This window comes from Phoca vitulina, unplaced genomic scaffold, assembly GCF_004348235.1.
Source record: "Phoca vitulina isolate PV1807 unplaced genomic scaffold, GSC_HSeal_1.0 scaffold8, whole genome shotgun sequence".
NCBI classification, from domain to species: domain Eukaryota; kingdom Metazoa; phylum Chordata; class Mammalia; order Carnivora; family Phocidae; genus Phoca; species Phoca vitulina.
In genome coordinates this window covers 8,735,898-8,756,764 of record NW_022589711.1, presented here as the reverse complement: position 1 = coordinate 8,756,764, position 20,867 = coordinate 8,735,898, and the positions used below count along the sequence as shown (strand labels likewise).

Here is a 20,867-nt window from a genome sequence, read left to right as displayed (position 1 = left end):
GGGAAGACAAGGGAGCCAAAATTTCCCTTGCAATATCACTACTTCCAAAGTATATCTACAAACAACACATAATCCATAACCCCCTTTTGAAATGCTGGCAACTTTAAGAGTTAGGGACCTGTTTCTTGTTTAGAAAGATAAGCAATAAATTGATCATGCTTTAAAGTAGGAGGCAGCTTGCTTTAACCAGACTTTCTGAAAAACCTTGCAAGAAAAGTATTTTAGGAAGAAAAGGAGCGCTCTCCATTTTGTTTGTTTATATTTTTTATCTTCCACATATTCTGGAAATAATCTTCAAACATTTCAGAAAAAAATTTTTTTTCTCTTTCCACAACATTTGATAGCAGGAAAACTATAAAAAATTGTTAATTCTGAGTTTTATGACTACCATATCAATGGGGGTGGTCCTTTTTATCTAGAGGGAATAAGATCAACACTACTGACTGTTTTAAGTGCTCAACTAATCTTCAGATCATCTGAGGCAGAAAGGCAGTGGTGAGAATTTTTGTTCACCACAGGATATTCGTTTATAAAGGAATCAAAATCTTGAGTGCACCCTTACCCTCAAATTCCACAGAAACACTTCCCAATGAAAACAAGGTAACAGGAAAGATAAGTAAACCTGAAAGCTTTTAGAACAAGTTATGGTTGACTTTTAAAGTTGGCCCTGAATTACAAAATGACAAACGAAAGCGCAAAGATGGCAGCCAGCTACAGACCCTTCCCCCCAAACCAATAAAGCGTTAAGTACTTTCCCAACTAAGCCTCATTCTGTCCTATAATGGTAAGTCTAAGAGACTGAAATGAATGCTATGGACTCCGTCATAGCTTCTCAATGCTGACTGCACATTAGATTCATTCATGGAGCTTTAAAAATACCCATAATTGGTTTTCACCCAGAACAATTAAATCACAATCCCCAGGGTATAATTTAAGAGCTCCCTAGATGGTTCTAATGTGCGGCTTGGCTAAGTTCATCCTTTTGGTGTTTAGTAGAACTACCTCAGGATAAAGTTTGTGTGCCTGTAGGGGATAGCGCTGAGAAGGGGGAAGAAATTTACCTTTGGTATTCTCGACGGGCATTATACTAGGCTATTGACATCAATCATCTTAAATATTCCTTAGAATAAAACGTCAGGATAAATATTTGTATTCCTATTTTTAAATGTCTGAGAATTAAGTTGAACATGTGGGAAATAGATCCTGCTTTATAGAGATGAACTACTCTTTAGTGAACAAGGACATCTCCAGGAGTATTGTGCTTCCTGAAACCAGCAAATACTCAAAGACTGAATGCTATACATAAATAAAAGAATTGAAATAGATCAGCAAACTATGGTCCATGGGCCAAATTCAGCCACTGCCTGTTTATCAATAAGGTTTTGGAAATCACTCACACTCAATTCATTTTTTTTTTTTTTTTTCTATAACTACACTTGTACTACAATGGCAGTGTTGAGTATTTGTGACAGAGACTGTATGGCCAGGTAAAGCCAAAAATATTTACTATCTGGACTTTTACAGAAAAGTTTGCTGACCCATCTACCAGGGCTTTTAGCCCTGAAATTTATAAAACTAAAAAAATTGTTTAATTACAAAGCACTTCATGGTTTTTTCGAAAGTGAAATACCATCTAAGTTCTCTTAATCTGATGTCAGAAATGTCCCAAGTTTAAAACAGAAATGCACGGGAAGTGCATGTGCTACCTACGCTTTCTTTCCTAACCTCAAAGGGGAATGTTCATTAAAAAGCATTAATGGAAAATGCCAGAATGGCAGCAAGATCAACATTGAAAAGTGGTATGGCACACATTTCTTGGGGCTTGTAATACAGAAATAATTCCAGATTGTTAGAAAAGAGGGTGTTTTATTTGAACAAGACCATATTGTTAGGCTTTCTGCCTTGTTATATAATGAGGTAATGCCTAATCTACCATAGCTACTTTAATCTAAGTTAATGATTTGCACAGAGTGCATCTCTTCAGTGAGGAGACAAGAGAGAAGGAAACAAACCTACCATCTGTCATTCCTTCCCTTCGATGAGGCAATGCTGGTTGTTGGTCCATTCGCCCTCCCTTGTGTTTTTTAGTGGGCCGAGGCCTCTGACTTTGACTCAGGGCTGCACTGGTATTACTGTCAGTAGAAAATGGGCTGGTTGGCCGAGGTCTTTGAGAGGAGGTAAAAGCTTTGCCTAAAAAGAAAACAAAGGGAATGGGGTATAGAGAAGGTCATAAGGCAGTGATTCTGCCTGTTTTGTATTTCTATTCTACTTAGCCTAACCTGTAAGCTTGCCTAGAGATGCCATTTGAAGATATCAAATACTGGTGCATCTCCATAAAAAAATATGCCTTGTTGCATTTATTTTACCCAATTTTTAGTAACCAACACACTGCCCACTGAAAAAATTCAAGCAAATGGATATAAAACAAATCCACCAACCCAAAACTTGGTATTACTTGATTATATTTTTATTTAACCTTGATGATCTTAGTGATATTTTCATGGATATATGCAAATTCACGCTGCTTTTACTTCTTAAAATTAAAGAAGTTACTTCTGAACTGAATTATGTACTTCTTATTTGCTTAACCAAATTTTATCCATGGAATCTTACAAACTCACTTTGAGCACAGAAAAAGGTCCTGAAGTAATTGCATTTGACAAATCTACATGAAAGATCTGCTCAGAGACATATATTAAACTGACCTTACCAATCCATACAAATGCACGATGAATTTTACCTCTTTTACAGAAACTCAATAACATTAGTGTATAGTATAGGATAGATAGCAGGTTAAATTCACCTTGCATATCCAAAGTGCAATAGGTATTTTCTGATGACTATTATTGTATCTGAGCAGACTCCAAATTCTCATTGAAAAATGAAGTTGTGTTACGTCCTTTTCTTGAGGTTTAGTACATACGCAGGGAAATTTATTTTGTGAAAAGGGTAGCTAATAAATGTTCAACATCTTGTGATTTTAATAGAATGTTTATTATGGTAAGGGAGGGTTATTTTATGTGCATGTATTTATTCTCTTGTGCATGCTTTCATTTCACACAAAATTATTGTATGTAGTTACATTTTCTTAAGTCAATGTGACACGACATTGCTTAATGCTTTATTAGCTATTAGCATACATGTAAGAAATGCACTTACGCCTTCTAATTTATTAGTTTCCTTGCACTTTCTTACTGCTGTGCTTAGAGCTATACCACAAAAAGCAAGAAAATTCAAATAACCGTTATATTACAACATATTTTAGTTCGGATGCTATATGAAAAATAAACCTCTGCAATGCTTGGAAACATTTTTTTATACGCTTGAAGATTCCTAATGTGTACTCAAAAGAAATACTGATAGTATAATTCAAAGAAAATTTCCAAGACTCCTTTTTATCACCCGAGAGTTTAGTGAAGGGTCAAAATCATTTTTCTTCAGTTTACTAGTTTAATACTATTAAGATTTCAAAAATGCGTTAAAGGCTTCATTAGTTTGTTTTGTAAGGTAGCTCCATTTAGTTCATATATTAGAACCTTCTTATAAGTTCATTTAAGAAGTACAGTCATATAATAGCATGGATCATGCCAAAGTTATTTTGTTTCAGTCAAACAACAAACACAAATTACTGATCTATTATTAGAATGTATCTCACATTTCTTTTGGGGAAAAGAATCTGATACATGAAAAGTTATATAATTGGTATTCAATTGTTCTCAGAAACCCAAATTAGAATATGGCAAGAGCAATACACATGTAGTCATCATTTTATTCAAGTTGCAAATGCAGTGGGTGTATCTTTAATTAGCATCCTTTAAAACAGATAATAAATTATTGGGTTAAAATTTTAACAGCCAAACAATTAATAAGACCATCAGCCATTTGAACTGTTAGACTGACAGCCTTAGACCCATTCACCCCATGCTGAGAAAGCCTTCCCAGAAAATGCATTTGCAGAAAGAAATGGGGCAAAGGAAAGTAATGGCGATAAAAGTCAAATAATTTTAATCACTGAGCACATGATCGATTGTGTGAGAATTTTGCAACATGTGAGTTATTGAAAATTTAATGACAATCTCAGTTGCAGCTTGGTTGTAATATAAAAAAGAAGCATTTTCCAATTAATCAGCAGAGCCATGAAGGGAAAGGGAAAGAACGGATAGAAGGTAGTGAGTAGGAGCCTATTCTTGGCTCTGCAAAAGTAGCATCAGAAGAAAGTTCTGGTAATTGAGGATCGCAACTGTGGTCATGCATATCACAGAAAGCCCTGCAGTCAGACTCACTGAGGAGAAAGAACAGGAGAAAAATATTTCAGTGTCTAAAGGACAAGATTCTCTCATGCAAAGATGCAAAGAGTGTGGGACTCAGGGTCTACCAACCTGTTCTTGTAAGGCTGGTTCCATGCAGCCTAAAACCAGCTTTATCTGCTGCTGCCACCAGTGCGTGCGCAAAGCTGCCGCTGGCCAAAATGGAGCCATCGGAGGAGCTACCTACGCTAGATCTATGACTAGAAAAGTTACGATCCTCATCAGATGCAGAGCCCCATCCATTTACCATTGAACCTAAAAACAAATGTAGTTGTCTAGTGAGTGGTATATATTGGACAGCCCATCTCCTTGCACACACTCTACTAAGGAATAAGTAGGCTGCCTCAACTCCTCACTCCTCCTTGAGGCAAATCTGGTTTCATCCTGACTTCTGCAGCCACATGCAAGCATCCTCCATGGTTGAAACATTCCTAGTGCAGAAGAATGAATCTCCTTTAAAACCTGTACCTGTTTGCGACACATAAACAAAACATGTTTCGTATGGTTCCAGTCTGACATTGTTTAAATTATCACGTAATCATTTTCTGAAAGAGAATTGCTATGTATATTTTAAGCCCTACGATTCAGAGAAGAACACTTCTATTGAAATAAATCGTAGTGTATTTAAAGTAGACTTATCAAGGACTCCGATGAAGGAAGAGGGTGAACATATATTTTGAATTTAATGCAGACTCAAACGATGATTTCCATTCGACATACACTGGTATACTGTGGAAGTGCTAGAATCATTTCAAGATTTTAAAATACAAATTGAAATAATCAGGAACTATAACAACAAACACTATAAACAAAAAAGGTATAAATAGTGTCAGAGCATATAGACTTAGAACAAAAGAAAAAATGTATCTTTAAAAATTTCTATTAATTTCAAAGCTCAGGATGCTTTCTTTGCTTTTTAATTGTTTTAAGAACTCCAGGTTTCTCTTTACTATGAGTCTTTGTTTTAGAAAATTAACCATTATGAAGGATATAACTGGCATTAATACGGATTTTTCTGCAAAACGCAATATGGCAATAGAGGAAAAGAACTGCACTTTCATGTGTCAAGAACTGCAAAATATGACTATATTGAGAAATAACTTGTATTCTTAATTTTTCAGCAAGTCATTTACAAGTTTAGATTTTTTTCTTAGACCAAGGCACATGGAAACCTTAATCTATTACTTAATACAATTAATATTACAATATTTATTAAGTTGTGTACCATTAATTTATGGCACAATAAAGTGCCAAGTGTCGCTTAGCCTAACTTTTTAAAAAAGAGAGCCAAAAAAATATTTATAAGAAGTTCATTTATGCTTTCTACATTAACCAATTACACATTCACAAAAAAAGAGATTAAAATCAAGTGCCGTAGATTCTCCCCCCCCCCCCCCCCCCCGGCCTTTTCTCCAGTGTTTAAGAGACAACAGTATAGTTAGGAGTCTTGCTGTGATGCAGTATTTGTATTTTTAGTCCAGGTGCCAGGATACAATCACACGGGTTCATGCACTTTCAAGAGAGAGAAAACAGAAACCAGAGGGGTTAGAAGAACCTGAGAAGTTAAAAGGGTGTTAAGTGTAGCAGAGAAAGATAGAGTTTTGATTCTATTTGCCAAAAGCACAGAGATATACTTTTTACTTTCCAAACAAATTCCCCTGACACAGGCCACTGCAAGGAAGATAACAGCAGCAACTGAGCCTCCTCTGATAGAACCATTTCTGAGTTAATAATCACAAGTCAAGCACCAACAGCCCAAAACGAAAGGAGAAATGATGCAATGGGCTTTGCAATATAATGTTACAGCAGATAAGAAAAAAATCAAAGTGATTCAGTCAGTGATCACCGGAGAGTATGAAACCCTAGAACTGAGGATATTTTTGAAATTCGTGAAAGCTCCGTCCTGGTCTCTTCTATGCACCGTTTTCTGTATTTCTAAAAGTCTGCAGAGCATCTGCAACTAAATCCGTGTCAGCTCTCTGAAACTCCCTCTCCAAACAAGCATCTCTTTTTTCTCCGTCTCCAAGTTCATTCTTAGGCGCCTCCTGATTTCCTTCTGGTCCCTTCTATCTTCCTCATTGTCATCTGAATTATTTTTCTCATTTATCATGTAATTTTGTTCCTCCATTCAAAACCTTACCCAGTTTGCTAATGCCACATCTAGATCCCAAGTTAAGACTTTGAGATCCTTCAGGATCTGGCCCCGCCTACCTTTCCAGCCCTCCACCCTCTTAACAGCCTGTGTATTCCCACTGCCTGACCTACATACGTAGCATTACTTCTGGTTCCTTCGACACACCTCTGGATTGTCACTAACTCTACTCACCACCGCCAAACTTGAAAGTCCCAATCAATATCCCTTTTATCACCTTGGTTCCACCTCACCTTTAACCCTGTCTTAGGAGGAATCAATTTCTCTACTTCCTGTGTTTTTCAAATAGTATGCATATCTGGCCTCTACAAACTACAGTTCCTTGCATATAAATGGCTCTTCTTCTAGATAGTGGAACTCTGGAAATTAGGGACTCTTACTCATTTTCATATTTCTTCTATGGGGGCTTTGCCCAGGAGAAATTCAACAAACATCGAGCATATGGAATTAAATGTCTTCAATGTTCTCATTATTTGCCATAAATCCTACATGTAATTCTATCCCATGTGCCATTTCCTAGCAATGAACTTATTTTATTTACAGAAAAAAATATACTCATAAGAACTTGTAGAAAATGTATTAAGTAAGGAATATAATGTCAGTCAACTCTTGTTGATAACTTGGACAATAGGAAAAGAAGTGAGTTATTACCCGAAAGGGAAAACTAAAAAATTAATTAATATACATATCTTAGCTATGCTTTGATATGCTTGAATATTGACATTTATCAATATCTTATTTAAAGTAAGATAATAATGTTATATGAAGTGGCGATTTGCTTTTTTTTCCTGCATTGTCCATCCACACTCAACCACCTATTTTAATGTACTTAGCCCATTTTTGTTTGTTTTAATTCTACTTTCTCCACTATAACCAGCCGAGAAATAACTGGATTTTCTTTCTTTCATTTTTTTTTCCTGTTCAAGTTGGCTTGCTGTGTGGTTTGAGCTTCAGGATTTATCATTTTGACAAATAGTCTCTGAACCTGAAAAAGTAGGAAAAGTCCTACACCACAGCAGTGTCACTAAAGAAATGGCACTCAGTGACATCTCTTAGCAGAATTAGCTTGACTTTTTCAAAAACACCCTATTCATCTCCTGCGGTAGTGAGTCCTTCATATGCAGATTTCAGCCTACAAGTTTGCCAGTCCCTGAACACGTCAGCTACTTTGGTGCCTTTGCTCTGAGTTTATCTTGATTGTTAATGCTCCTTGCCATGCCCTCAGAAATCTCAGTTATTCATGAAATTTTCTTTGGTGCTTTCTTTGTCCTTTCCATGGGAAGAGAGAGTAGCATGGAAGACAGGACTTCAAGTAGGTTTTGGTCAATAAAGAAAGAACACCAGTTCTGTTTTCTTTGCTACTCTATGTAAGAGCTAAGAAACTAGATAGATGACTTCAAAGTTGAAGAGACACATGCCATACAGGTTTGGCCTTGGTGAGCAACAGAAAGCCTCATAACCCAAGCTAAAGAGGGGCAAGCGACCTCAGGTTAGTACAGTTGAGATCACCTTCAAAATGGAGGGCAAGAAGGAAACAAACAAAAAGAAGGCAATAAATTTTCTTTCCTCTTTGTCCCTCACTCTTTATCTTTGATAGCCCCTTGTCTCTATTTAAGTATGATCTATGGAATGGGTATATTTGTGGGGAATATTTTAAAACAAAATTTGCAATACACCATGAAGAAAAAAATATATGACGTATATTAAATTTCTTCCATGTTGTATAATTATTACATTTATTTGGCAATCACTGATTTCACCTCTCTGTGGTTACCGTTCTTGCTCTTTTTTTAGATTTAAGCATCAAGAATGATCTGAACATTTGGATAAACCATCACAAAAAAAGAAGACAATGATAGGAAGGAAAGAAACACATTGATTCATGAATTAAAAAGTAAGCAAGTTTGGGGATAACTGGTTTTCTTTCATAAATGTAAATACAAACATAAACATTAAAATGAACACTCATTCACCAAGTGAATGAGTTCAGGTAGAGATTCTTTACAAATTATAAGCAATCCATACCAATTTGACATGTTATAGCCCCAAACATCATCAATACGTATTTAAACATTTAATGAAAAATGAATTTATGTCACATAGCCAAATTTATTTGTGTTTACATTTTCAATCTTTGGAAATTTCTCAGGTTTAAAGTTGCTGAAAGGCCAAAAAATCTCAAATTTATTCAAGCTGTTAAAGAAGAACTGCATATAGCACATTAAGTTGTTGCTCAAATGTTACTGAGCAGTAAAATACTATGATAAAGTGGCATCTTGCTGTGTCTCTATTACATCTTCAGCACTAAAATTAATTTATGATCAGTCATCAATTCATTTACATGTCGCTTTATGCTAAATCCTTCCTTGCTGATAAATGCTTATCCTTAGATCCATTAAGCTAGAGTAAAGTCTGTGCTTTATAATATGACCTTGCTAATTGTTGCATTACCATTTTTATGAGATACAAAAACTGGCTGTCCCCCATTTTTTCAGCCAATATTTAATCCAGGAACTCTTCCTATTAAGTGCAATCAGTCTAAATATCTGTTAAATAAAATCTTCAGCTATAAATGTCTTTGGACAAATCAATCCAGATATTGACCTCTGCTTAAATGTAGAAAAACATGTCTAATCTTTAGAAATCCTTCTTTCACTCAAACATATTGAATATGCAACAATTCCACCTACATTCCTCAGAGGAAAAGAATGTGTAATATATATGGAAAGCAAAATAAGTCATTACAAAATTTCTTCCTCGGGACATATGGCACCTGTTAACTTGTCCCACTCAGATAAAATTTGAATATATGATATTCCCCTTTTATCTGTTAAATTCTGAAGTATATGTTTAATTTCTTTTTAAATACATCACAGCTGTTGAAGTAGTCTAAGAAAGTGATTTAATTATTTGTAGCCTTATCTCTGAAATTCCCCTAATTCTAAAATATTTTCCTTGAGTGCAACAAAAGTAAGGCATCAGGTCACACTTTCTCAAGTGGCCAATTCTCTAAAAGCTGTGTGGTCGAGGAAGGTGGTGAGGCTGCCAGGTTTTACTGTTTGCAAAGCGATCTGGTTGGGGAGTTCCAGTAAAAACCTCCAAGGACATAAAATACAGAAAATATAAAGCCACGATTTCCTTTCAGCCGTAGTATTTATGTGGGGTCCAGCAGTTAAGGAAACTTTTATTCGTTTAACTTCATGGCACTCACTCTCCGTTGTACTTTCTGTGATCAGTGGAGCAGTTAGAATCTTGGCGCCAGGTACAGGACATTTTCCTTCTGTCCTCTCTCACATTGCCTTCTGTTTCTTTTTTCCTGTGGTGGAGTCATTAAATTCAGGAAACTCTTACCCTGGACCCCCATCATGGAAGATATAGAAAGAAGTATTAACTCCTTTCCCTGTCCTGTTACCCCAAAATGGTGGATTTGGCATTAAGGAGGAAATATGGCAAGCATATTCCTGAAGACTGCAACAACTCTGGATGTTTACTTTCTAGCCCCAAACACAGTGTGATGTGCTATAATCAAGATAGTTTTATACTTTATTATAACCAAATAGGTTAAAATTATAGTATAAATTAAATTATAAAGGAGATTTCCTATAAAAAGTGCTGATACAGTTGATTTTTGTTAGCATGAGTCACTATAACTGAATATAGAACTAAATATAAGAAAATAAATAATAAAAGTTACATCTAAAAATTAAGATATTTTAAATCTTGATTAAATGTATAGGGGGTAAGGACTAATGTTTCCAGAGATAAAATTATATTTTGTGTTTGTATGTATATATATATACATATATATTTATTTATTTATTCATATATGTACAAACACACACACACATGCATACACACAGAAAGGAAGAGAGACAGAGAGATAGAGACAGAGACAGAGATCCATATGTTAAGTAATAGACCAGGAAATCATTTTCTTCTTAAATACGTTAAATTCAGAGATTAAAAAAAAAAAAAGTTGGGCATATCCAGAGAAGGGATCATGGTAATTTACCTTAAGAGTTAGAACAAATTTTGAAAATTCTTCTGCCACTTATCAGGTGGGTAACCTTAAAAATACTTTGAACCCCTCTATGGCCCAATTTCCTTATCTATAAAATGAGAATAAAAATAGGGTTGTGACAGGGATGCCTGTGTGGCTCAGTCATTAAGCGTTAGGACTTCGGCTCAGGTCATGATCTCAGGGTCCTGGGATCCAGCCCCGCATCGGGCTCCCTGCTCAGCGGGAAGCCTGCTTCGCCCTCTCCCACTCCCCCTGCTTGTGTTTCCTCTCTCGCTCTCTCTCTCTCTCTGTCGAATAAATAAATAAAATCTTTAAAAAAAATAGGGTTGTGACAGTTAAGTGAATTAATATATGTTAAAACTTTAGGACAAGGATCTGCAAACTTTTCTTTAAAGTGCCAGATACCCTATATTTGAGACTTTGCTGTCTCTTTTTTGTTTTTGTTTGTTTCATGTTTTCTTAGAATCCTTTAAAAATGTAAGAAACATTCTTAGCTCACAGAGCCACTACAGAAAAACAGGCCACTGCTTAGGAGAGTGTCTTGTACCTACTAAGGGCTATCTATATATGTGCAAGCTAGTATTCTTGTTGTTGTTGTTGTTGTTGATAACATTATTATTATCACTATCATTATTATTATTATATCTAAAATCCTAGTCAACAGATTGGAAGGAATAGACATCTGATAAATGTTTGTTGTGGGGATAAATATAATATAGCAGGTTTGCAAATACATTTTCCATATTACTGAGTTTTGGAAACCAAATGTTGATTTCTCCCTAAAATCCATGTATTGAAGTCCTAATCCCTAATGTATAGGAGATGGGGCGTTTGGGAGATAATTAGGTTTAGATGAGGCCATGAATGTGGGTTCATCACGATGGGATCAGTGACCTTATAAAAAGAGACTAGGGGCCCATGGGTGGCTCAGTCATTTAAGCATCTGCCCGTGGCTCAGGTCATGATCCCAGGGTTCTGGAATCGAGCCCCACGTGGGGCTCTCTGCTCATTGGGCAGCGTGCGTCTCCCTTTCCCTCTGCTGATCCCCCTGCTTGTGCTCTCTGACTTTCTCACTCTGTCTCTGTCAAATAAATAAATAAAATCTTAAAAAAGAGAGAGAGAGAGAGACCAGAGAGCTTGCTGTCTCTCTCTGCCATGTGAGAACACAGCACAAAGACTGCTGCCTGCTAGCTAGAAAGAGGAACTCACCAGGAACCAGATCTCAGGCACCTTGATCTTGGATTTCCCAGCCTCCAGAACTGAGAAATAAATGCTTGTTGTTTAAGCCACCCAGTCTACTGCCTTTTGTTATAGCTGCCCAACCAGGCTAAGACATGAGATTATGGGATATGGAACTACAGATACTTCCCTCTCTGCTTGCTTTTCCATTCATGAGCCATTATTTCAAAATTGAAGATGTCTACCACAAATTACTTCGTTGTTATGGAAATATTGGGAATTAATATAATTATTTCTTTATAAAGATGGGTTCTGCACCTTATTAGCTGCTGATACTACTTAATGCGGTTAAGGGTCAGAATGTAATATATCCAAGTAAAGTCCTGAATAATTGTATACACAGGCTTATTAATCCATCTCTGTGTTATCATTGCGCTATCATTCTAGTTGGCTTTAGAGTTTCAGGGATTGGAATAGAACTGTTTGTTCCATTTAATAAAAATGGTTATTAGTTTCATGAAAATGAAAATCTCTACCAGGTGATTTAGGTGAAAGTAATGCCTGATTTCCTCATACCACACATGAATTTAGAACCCCAAGTAATTTACAGTAAGATTAGAATCCTCTCTGTGGGCACTTACCATCTTAAAAACATAAAAAGCCAATGGAAACAGTGTCTGTTTTATTGCCCACCTCATTTAGCACCATTAAACTAGCTTTAAGTGTCTGAAGAAAACATAAACACGTTAGAATAATATACATCAGTATGTTGATTTCCGTAACATTAGGTTTGTACATATATTCACCTCAGGGCCATCTCCATGTACGTGTACATGCCTGCACGTGCACACACACTGTAATACACTTACAATCCTATTTACACTCACACACACACACACCTACACACACACACACACACATCCCTGCATCCACTCACATGCAGATATAACCACAAACCCTATCTATACTCTCTCACACACACATCTATACAGTCACTCACACTTCCTACACACACACACTTTTTTGAGAAAACATATTTACTCTTATTTTAATTCATATTTACTTACATTATACTTATATACCAGAAGACAAATTAAATCTTTGATCATACCTTCCCCACAAAGTTATCGCAGAGCCAAAAAAAAAATAGAAGAGGAAAGTAAAGAGTTTCCTCTTTGGCTACTTTTCGTAGAGTACAACTTCCTTCACTGAGAAGATGTATTATTCATAGGGTAAATTCATCACGTAATACATACCTAAACACCCTGAGGTTTTTATACACGGCAGTAATTAAGCAGTGAATTCAAGGAGGAAAACAGATTGTTTTCTTAGCAATAAAAGCTTCATTTGGAATGAAGAGTATACTCACTACAAGGAGAAAGGCAGATTGGTTTTAACCACATTCATATTAAATACTCTAACATGTTTCTAACAGGTGAGCATGGAAAAGTACGAAATGGCAGTCTCCTGATTTATAGATATATTTATCATCTCTGACATTATAATATTTAATAAAAGAACTACATAAGCTATAGCTGCCCTTTTTTATGTGATTATTGCGATTCTTACTGCATTCCTAATGGAAAAGAGTTCAGTATCATTACTGAGATATGCAAAAATATGCAGAATTTTCCCCTGAAGGAGATTATGCTTCAAATTCAGGCAAAGGGGCTTAACATAATAGTGTACTAATAAGTTAGCTCTCTGCATTCAAAGATTTAAACTTTTGCTCTGCCACCTTCGGTTGGGTCTGGATTTCACATCACAGCAGTATATCTGCAGCTCTTAAATCTTAATTAGCCTGGCAAGCAGACATGTCTACCCCCAGGTAAGACACAAAACAAAACAAAACAAAAATGGACTCATGCATCACACATTGTGTTATTCAGGAAGGCATACAGAGGAAACATATAGGTCCTTATCCTTCTCCATCACTGCCATAAAGAAGTTTCCATCAGTGTTGGCTGAACTCTAATGCGTAGTGCAAAATCTGTGTAAGCTGGGAGCGCTGGAGTACAAATGAATTAAATGGGACTGTAATTGCCTCCAAGGATGAAGACGATATCATCAAGATAAATACAGAAATGGGTGATTTTCTGAGAAGACCCAATGCCAGGCAAAGGCGAGGTCTACATCTGTGGTAATTATGTCTTTATAGTCCTATAGGAGACATTTGTGTATGTGTGTCGAAGAAGGGATACCTACTGGAATAGAAAGATGAAATTTTTATGTTTCTCCATATTCACTGTGTACACATTAGGATTCAAGTTTTTTCAACAAAATGGGATAAACTTAAATCCTTGGCAATAGGTTGCAGTCCTGGGATCATCCTAGGAGAGTAGCAACTGCAACCTTACACATGGTGAGCAAAGCAGAGGACGCTGGAGGAGTAAACAGCAAAAATAACTATATTTCTTGGGAGAGGAGAAATTATTGAATCCAATGATATGAAATGTGTAAATGTCTGGCTTATCTTGCCATACATTTTTTCCACTCCATAAATAATACCTTGTGCAACCTTAGAGAGGCTTACTCTGAAGACTTGCTTATTTTCATCGGTGAATGATTTTACAGAGTGAAAATATCGAGAAACGTTTTAAGATTGCATTCACTTTGTATGTTGCTCCTGATATACAAAATATATCATTTCTAAAAGTCAAGGTTTTTTATGTAATAGACTTGGTTCCCCAGTAGAGTGAACTTTTCATGAAAGCTGGATATAATTGAGTTTTCTTTCATGTCTTTAAAGCTTTTTAAAATTCATGAATTTTCTTATCATTTTTGCAGCAAAGCAAAAGTATTTCCAAATCCTTTCTGAATTTTGTGTTTAATATTAACATATTTAAAATGTTATAGAAATAGCTAGAGTGGAATAAATCTTACATAAGAAAGTATTTGATTTTTGATGCATTTTAATGTTATAAATAGGTCAGCTATTCCTATTAAATCAGTTCCGTTACCTGTCACAGAGCTGTCTAGATTGTCCATACTGGATCCGGGTGTCTGCTCTAGTGCTCTCAGGGGCCGGGGGATTTCTAAAGCTTCCTCCTCATCATCAGCATCATCATCTGGAACATCTGTTTCCAAATCGGAAATCAAGGCTCCGGACATGTAACCTAATGGTGGAACCGGGGGCTGTGGAGGTTGATTATTGCTTTGAATGTGCCTAGAATTCAAATGGGGGAAAAAGGGAATTCATTAACATCCTACAAAATTAGAATTAAACAGCATGTGATGATGACTCATTTTATCTTCTTGCTTTCTATTAACTAATTTTGGAGGTTACAGTGCTTTCTTACATTTCAGCAGAGACAATGGGCTGTGTATACATGGCTAGTCAAAACAACAACAACAGTATAGACTATTACACTCTTCCATTGGTATTTATGGGATAATATACGGAGAAAAAATACAGACCCAGCATTTTTGTGTAAATAAATCATCCAAAGGAGAATATGAATATTTGCCACAAATAACTGCTTAAAGCAATTTTTTTGGTCCCAAAAGAATATAATAATTTTGTTCACAGTTTAATGTCAAAATTCTACTCAGCCTGTGTGGTCCATGTGACCTGCTGGCCCTTATGAAGAAAAAATGTCACAGGAAGTGTTAATACCAGTAACCCTTCTCCCAGCCAGGAGCACACTGACTGCCCTACAAGGTTTTCTTCCAATACATCCCCCATGAATCAGGCTGAGTGGTTGTTTCAACTTTAACCCAGTTTAAAGTAGAAATGGCTCCTTTATGTTCTAGCTACTTATTTGTGCCTCTGTTTTACCCCCCAAAGTCTAAAACAGCTCAAATGTAGAAAAGATTCATCTTAGCACTCTCTGTGTTTGGAACATGAGGTGTGCTAAACACACCCATTGCAATGCATGTGTAACTTTAATCTCGACCTTGTGAAGTAGACAGAACTTGTATTATCACCTTTGTCTTAGAATCTATTAAAGTTCCAACTTAAGTGACTTGTTTCAAATGGCATGGCTAGCAAAATGGATAGCTGGACACCGGGGTTCAGTTGATTCATTTTGTGACTACTTAAGAGTTTCTTCTAAATTATAAATGCCATGATATATATGAAAGTCATTGTTATTTGTTACTGTCATTAAGGAGTGAATATACCACATATCTTAATAAATTTTTTTTTAAAGTCTCAATACTAAGTATTTAAAAGATATAGGCTACTTAAGGCACATGTAAGTCAAATGTTATGCATTTTTACCCTAAGTTTTTGAATTAAAGATACAAGATGATTTTTAACACTTGCATTTTTGGAGAAAATATTTCATTCTTCCAGAATTTGTTTAACATTCCTCTCCCAACTGCATTCTTGAACTGGCAACCAACTCCAATGTTAAAAACATTCTAAATCTTTCAATGTTAAAAAACAAAACAAAACAACAAAAACCCTAAGATGTTAGTTCTGGGAGCCACATTTTTAATTTAACAGATCAGGAATCTGAGGCCCCAAGTCTTTATCTGACAGTCATCATACCTCACTCATGCAAAAATCAGGAAGTTTCTAAACTACCAGTACAGAAAATCTTGAGTGTTGATGATGACATCTTGTAAATGTTGCCTCAAATTCTGTTTATGAATCGAGGATGGACTGAGTCCAGTCATGAGCAAGAGAATATAAGGCGATATTTATATACATGATTCATTCTCCTTTAATGGTGTGCACTTTTGTCTTGGAAAAGACTAAAGAAACCAACATTCCAGTCCTACATCATTGCCGACTCCTCTTGAATGGAACAAATATGCATTAAGGCATAAAATGTAATCCTTGAGTTCAGCAGGAGTAGGAGATAAACTGAAATAGGAAGAGGGTGCAAAACATCTATAAATCTCTTGTAGTGATGAGCACTGTGCTATGCACCGCATGGGTCAATATGAACAGACTCCCTGGAGGCGGAGCCTGGAAATTAGCATTTTTAAAATGCTCCTCCTGTGATGTTGATGTGCAGCTCAGATGAGGAGGGCATTCCGTTCCTGAAGGTTGAGATCCTGTGCGAGCACAGACAGGCTCATAACTTTTACAAAGGGCGTCGCTAATGACACCCTGGAGGATTGTTGGACTGAACAGAAACATGCTCAGCAAAAGAAACAGGGTTTGCCCCATGGGTACCTGGAGCAGGTGGAGAACTCGTTTGTTCACCCATTTAGCAAATTTCTATGCAACACTCACGAAGGGTAGTGCTCTTCTAAGAGTGGAAAGACAGCGATGAACAATTCAGGTGAAAACCCGAGCCCTTCTGAATAATAACAGCTATAATACAGCTACATACTGCACTAGGTCCTGTATAAGAGCAAGCTCATTTAACTCTTTTTTTTTTTAAGATTTTATTTTTAAATAATCTCTACACCCAGCGTGGGGCTGGAACTTACAACCCTGAGATCAAGAGTTGCATGCTCTATCAACCGAGCCAGACAGAACTCACTTAATTCTCACAAAAACTGTGATGAGTAATAAAGAATTTGACCTTGCCCGAAGAGAACTTAGGCTTTTGCCTTGTGCTCCAGGGAGGTAATTTCTCTCTAAGTTTTAGAATGTCTTATCTGATAGAAGTGTCTTTGTTCACCTGGAGACATTAGGCTTCTCCAGAAAGTCTAACAATGTGATTTATGGTAGGGGCTTTCAGTCACATGGTATCCGCTAGCCTTCTGGAGGGTCTAGAGACTGAGGTCAGTCATGCAGATAGCCAATCATGTCTATATGACAAAGCTGAAGAAAAACCATGAAACTCAAGGTTCATATGAGCTTCCCTGGTTGGCAATACTCCATGCATATTGTCATACGTTGTTGCTGGGAAAGTAATGCTTTCCACAAATCCACTGGGAGAAGACAACTGGAAGTTGTAGCTTTGGAACTTTCCTGGACTCTGTCCTTTTCATCTTTTCTCTTGGCAGATTTTAATCTGTATCTTTTCAATATAATAAACCATAACTTTCAGTGTCCTGATATTCAGTGAGTTCTACGGCTCCTTCTAGTGAATTCTTGGAACCGAGGGTGGTCTTGGAGACTGTGCTCTCACATTGTATAGGAGCTAATTGGTATGAGCATCATCATTTTACAAATGGGGGTGGAAACACAGAAAGGTTAAGCTAAGTTGCTCACTGTCATACAGCTGGTAAGTAGCGATCTGGAATATCAGGGGTGGTGCTTAGATATCACTCTATATCAAAGTTATCCTGGTGATTCCAAAATGCAGGCAAATTTGAGAACACCTGAGCTAGAATCTGTGCCTTAAATGACTAAAGCACCTGGTTGCATTAGTTAACCTGAAGGAAATCCTTTGGCTCTTAAAGCAGTGGGCTTCAACTTAAATAGTGGTAGTTTATGAAGCAGCCTGATACAAAAGAATACTGTTTTAACAGTAGATTGCCTTTGGCCTTTGAGAAAACATCAGATGATTGAGAAAAAATATATTCAGAAACCTCTGGTTCTAAGAAAAGATCCTATGTTCGTAATAAGCTTTATATGATTGGCCTGGTTTTAGTATTTCTTTGTATATTTTGCTGTATTTTTAAAAGAAAGAGTTCATTAACACTGAGAATGAGATTCATCTCATTATCAAGTATCCTAGTATCTAAAACTATCAAAAAGAAAAGCAAATTCTATTTTATAAAAATTTAACTTCAATCATATCATGGAAATCAATAGAAGATAATCAGAGGTATGCCATTGAGATTTCAAGAGTCAGACTTACATGTCATTATTTGGGAGAAAAGAGAGCACATTAGAAAACTTGTACAAAATTGTGAGAGCTCATCCCACTTGTATTCTTTCCATGCTTGCACAGGATACCTAAGTAGATTGCCATCTCTACCTTAGGAAAGGGTGTGGGTTGATTAAAAAAAAAAGGAATTTGGGATTTGTAATTTATTCTAGGTTTTACTTTTTAATGCATCTACTAATATTGCTGGTTTTTTTTCTGTCTCATTTAATTCAGCCCAAGGATCTTTTAATAACTGACACTGACCATACGTGATTTGCAGAAGCTTACATTTACATATTCACGACCACATACAGAATTAATCACAGGCACTTTGAAGAATCTAAAAGGAGTCTTTTACTATGGCATTGGAAGTGAGTTCAAGGATAAGCTAATTGAAGCTAACCTGTAAATTAGAAAAGATTCTGGTGTAGCCAAAAGCAGTTTAGCCTGAAATTCAGCAGATCTGAATTCTTGCTCCGGTTTACTCTTTAACCAGTTATGTGACTTTGATCAAATTATTTAACATTTCCTTAGCCAATTTCTTTATCCAGATGAATAATGAGTTGCACAAAAGTACTTCTAATCCCAGCTGTATAGTTCTATGAGAACTTCCTGTGACTGTATTATAAAAGAACATTTTTTTCTATCCCTGTGCTGAAGGCCTGGGTCCCCTGACCTAACGAGAATATTTACCATGTTTGCTTGGCTATATCAAACTGATAGGCTCTTGTCAACTCGTCCAGGTGAGCTTGCAGCATGGGCTGCATCTCTTCCCGTGGGGATGGTGTAAGAGTTGCAGTAGACTGCTGTCCAAAGGAAATAGCAGGAGAAGAAGCCACGCCTCGGACAGGAGGTGTTGGGACACGATCATCATCTTCTTCCAGTTCATCTTCCATACCCTGGTGTAAGTATGTTTGGACCGGTAATGGCGGGCACCAGCTATCACTGTCATACCTGAAGTTTAATGAGAAAAAAAAAGCATATTGACACATAGACACGTACACATGCACACAACGATGCTGGCAATACATAACAACCACAATGGGAACGACAGCACCCACAGTGTCCTCTTAGTTGATTTCCTCCTGATTTCAATTTGTTGGTGCTACCACAGTAAATCACCTGGCTGTTATCTTAATTTCTAATCATAATGACATCTGCTATCTCAATATCTCAATTTATTCTTGGAAAATCTTATTAGCTAATTGTTAACTCACAGTTACAAAAGGCAATAACTTCCCAACAAAGTTACTCACGTGGAAAAACCAAATTGCTAATTAAAGACAATTAATGAATTAATTTAGTGCTCGTAGATTTAACTGCTTTCTTCTGCTGTTCATACTTGTATACCAAACAGAATATGCCAATATTGATCATCAAAGAAGTGTCTGAGAATTTTACTTACTCTTACTCAAGATCTATGCCAAGCTTTCAGTGCATATGACATGTCGATCATTAAGACTTTGTGCTACAAAATGTATTCAATGGCCCTTTAATGCTTTTAATTTTCTAATTTCCTCAGTGAAACTCATGCCTCATGCCTCCCTGTATCTTGACATCTAAAATCTATAAAACGGAAGTTCAAAAGCTAGCCCGATAAAATATATATTCAAAAGGAAAATAATAATTTATAAAAACTGTGTTTTTAAGGACTCTGGTCAGGGAATATAGAAAACTAATCCAAACAGTTTTCATTGTGATACAACATCAGTGGCATTTCTATTTATACCTTCTCCATATACTATTATTTTCATTAATCAAAAAGATCCTAGTGTACTTTTAAAGGGAGACTTAAGGATAGGATAAACAATATTATTGAATGTAACTGTCCTATAAATTCCACTTCTTAAATATGTATGGAATCTCCTATTTCACCTCTACTTCCATAATCACAGATTGAATCATTTTGATGTGAACTAGCCCTTTAGCTTTCCTAGTCTCCTGTGATGTCATCTTCATCTCTTTTATCCTATCTTCCAGACAATGGGATTATATTTCTAAAATCTTCATTCACATCACACTGTGCTTTGAATTATTCAGTGATTATCACTAATATAAGAAAAAGTTCAAATTCATTAGCAGGGCCTAAAAGACCCTTCCCCATCTGATCAACCCATCTTTCTAGCTTAATTTCACACTATTTCCCCAACATCAGCCTACTGCTTATTTTTTTCTAAACTCTGGGTCTATATATAACTATTCTCAAATCATCTGCCTGTGGGCTCCTGCCCTTCCTTCAGGTTCAATTCAAATGCCATCAGTTTTGTGAAGTCTTCTCTGCCTCCACCATATGGAATTGATTACAACTCTAAAATACTTATATTGTGGTACTCCCCATATTATATTGGGATTATTTTTTTTTAAGATTTTATTTATTTATTTGACAGAGAGAGAGAGAGAGAGAGAGAACACAAGCAGGGGGAGTGGCAGGTAGAGGGAGAGGGAGAAGCAGGCTCCCTGCCAAGCGGGGAGCCCGATGCGGGGCTCGA

At 36.5% G+C, this 20,867-nt stretch overlaps 1 protein-coding gene across 18 annotated transcripts in view; it reads right to left on the bottom strand.

Moving 5' to 3' along the window:
* ROBO2 (roundabout guidance receptor 2) overlaps positions 1-20,867 on the bottom strand; it is a 1,625,768-nt gene that overhangs the window by 12,592 nt on the left and 1,592,309 nt on the right. For all 18 annotated transcript variants that reach the window (XM_032407350.1, XM_032407349.1, XM_032407345.1 and 15 more), the window contains 3 exons: positions 19,072-19,332; positions 14,620-14,825; positions 2,017-2,190 (listed from right to left, as the gene is read on the bottom strand). In XM_032407350.1, coding sequence (XP_032263241.1) covers positions 2,017-2,190; positions 14,620-14,825; positions 19,072-19,332 — 641 coding nt within the window. The remainder of the gene's footprint in view (positions 1-2,016; positions 2,191-14,619; positions 14,826-19,071; positions 19,333-20,867) is intronic.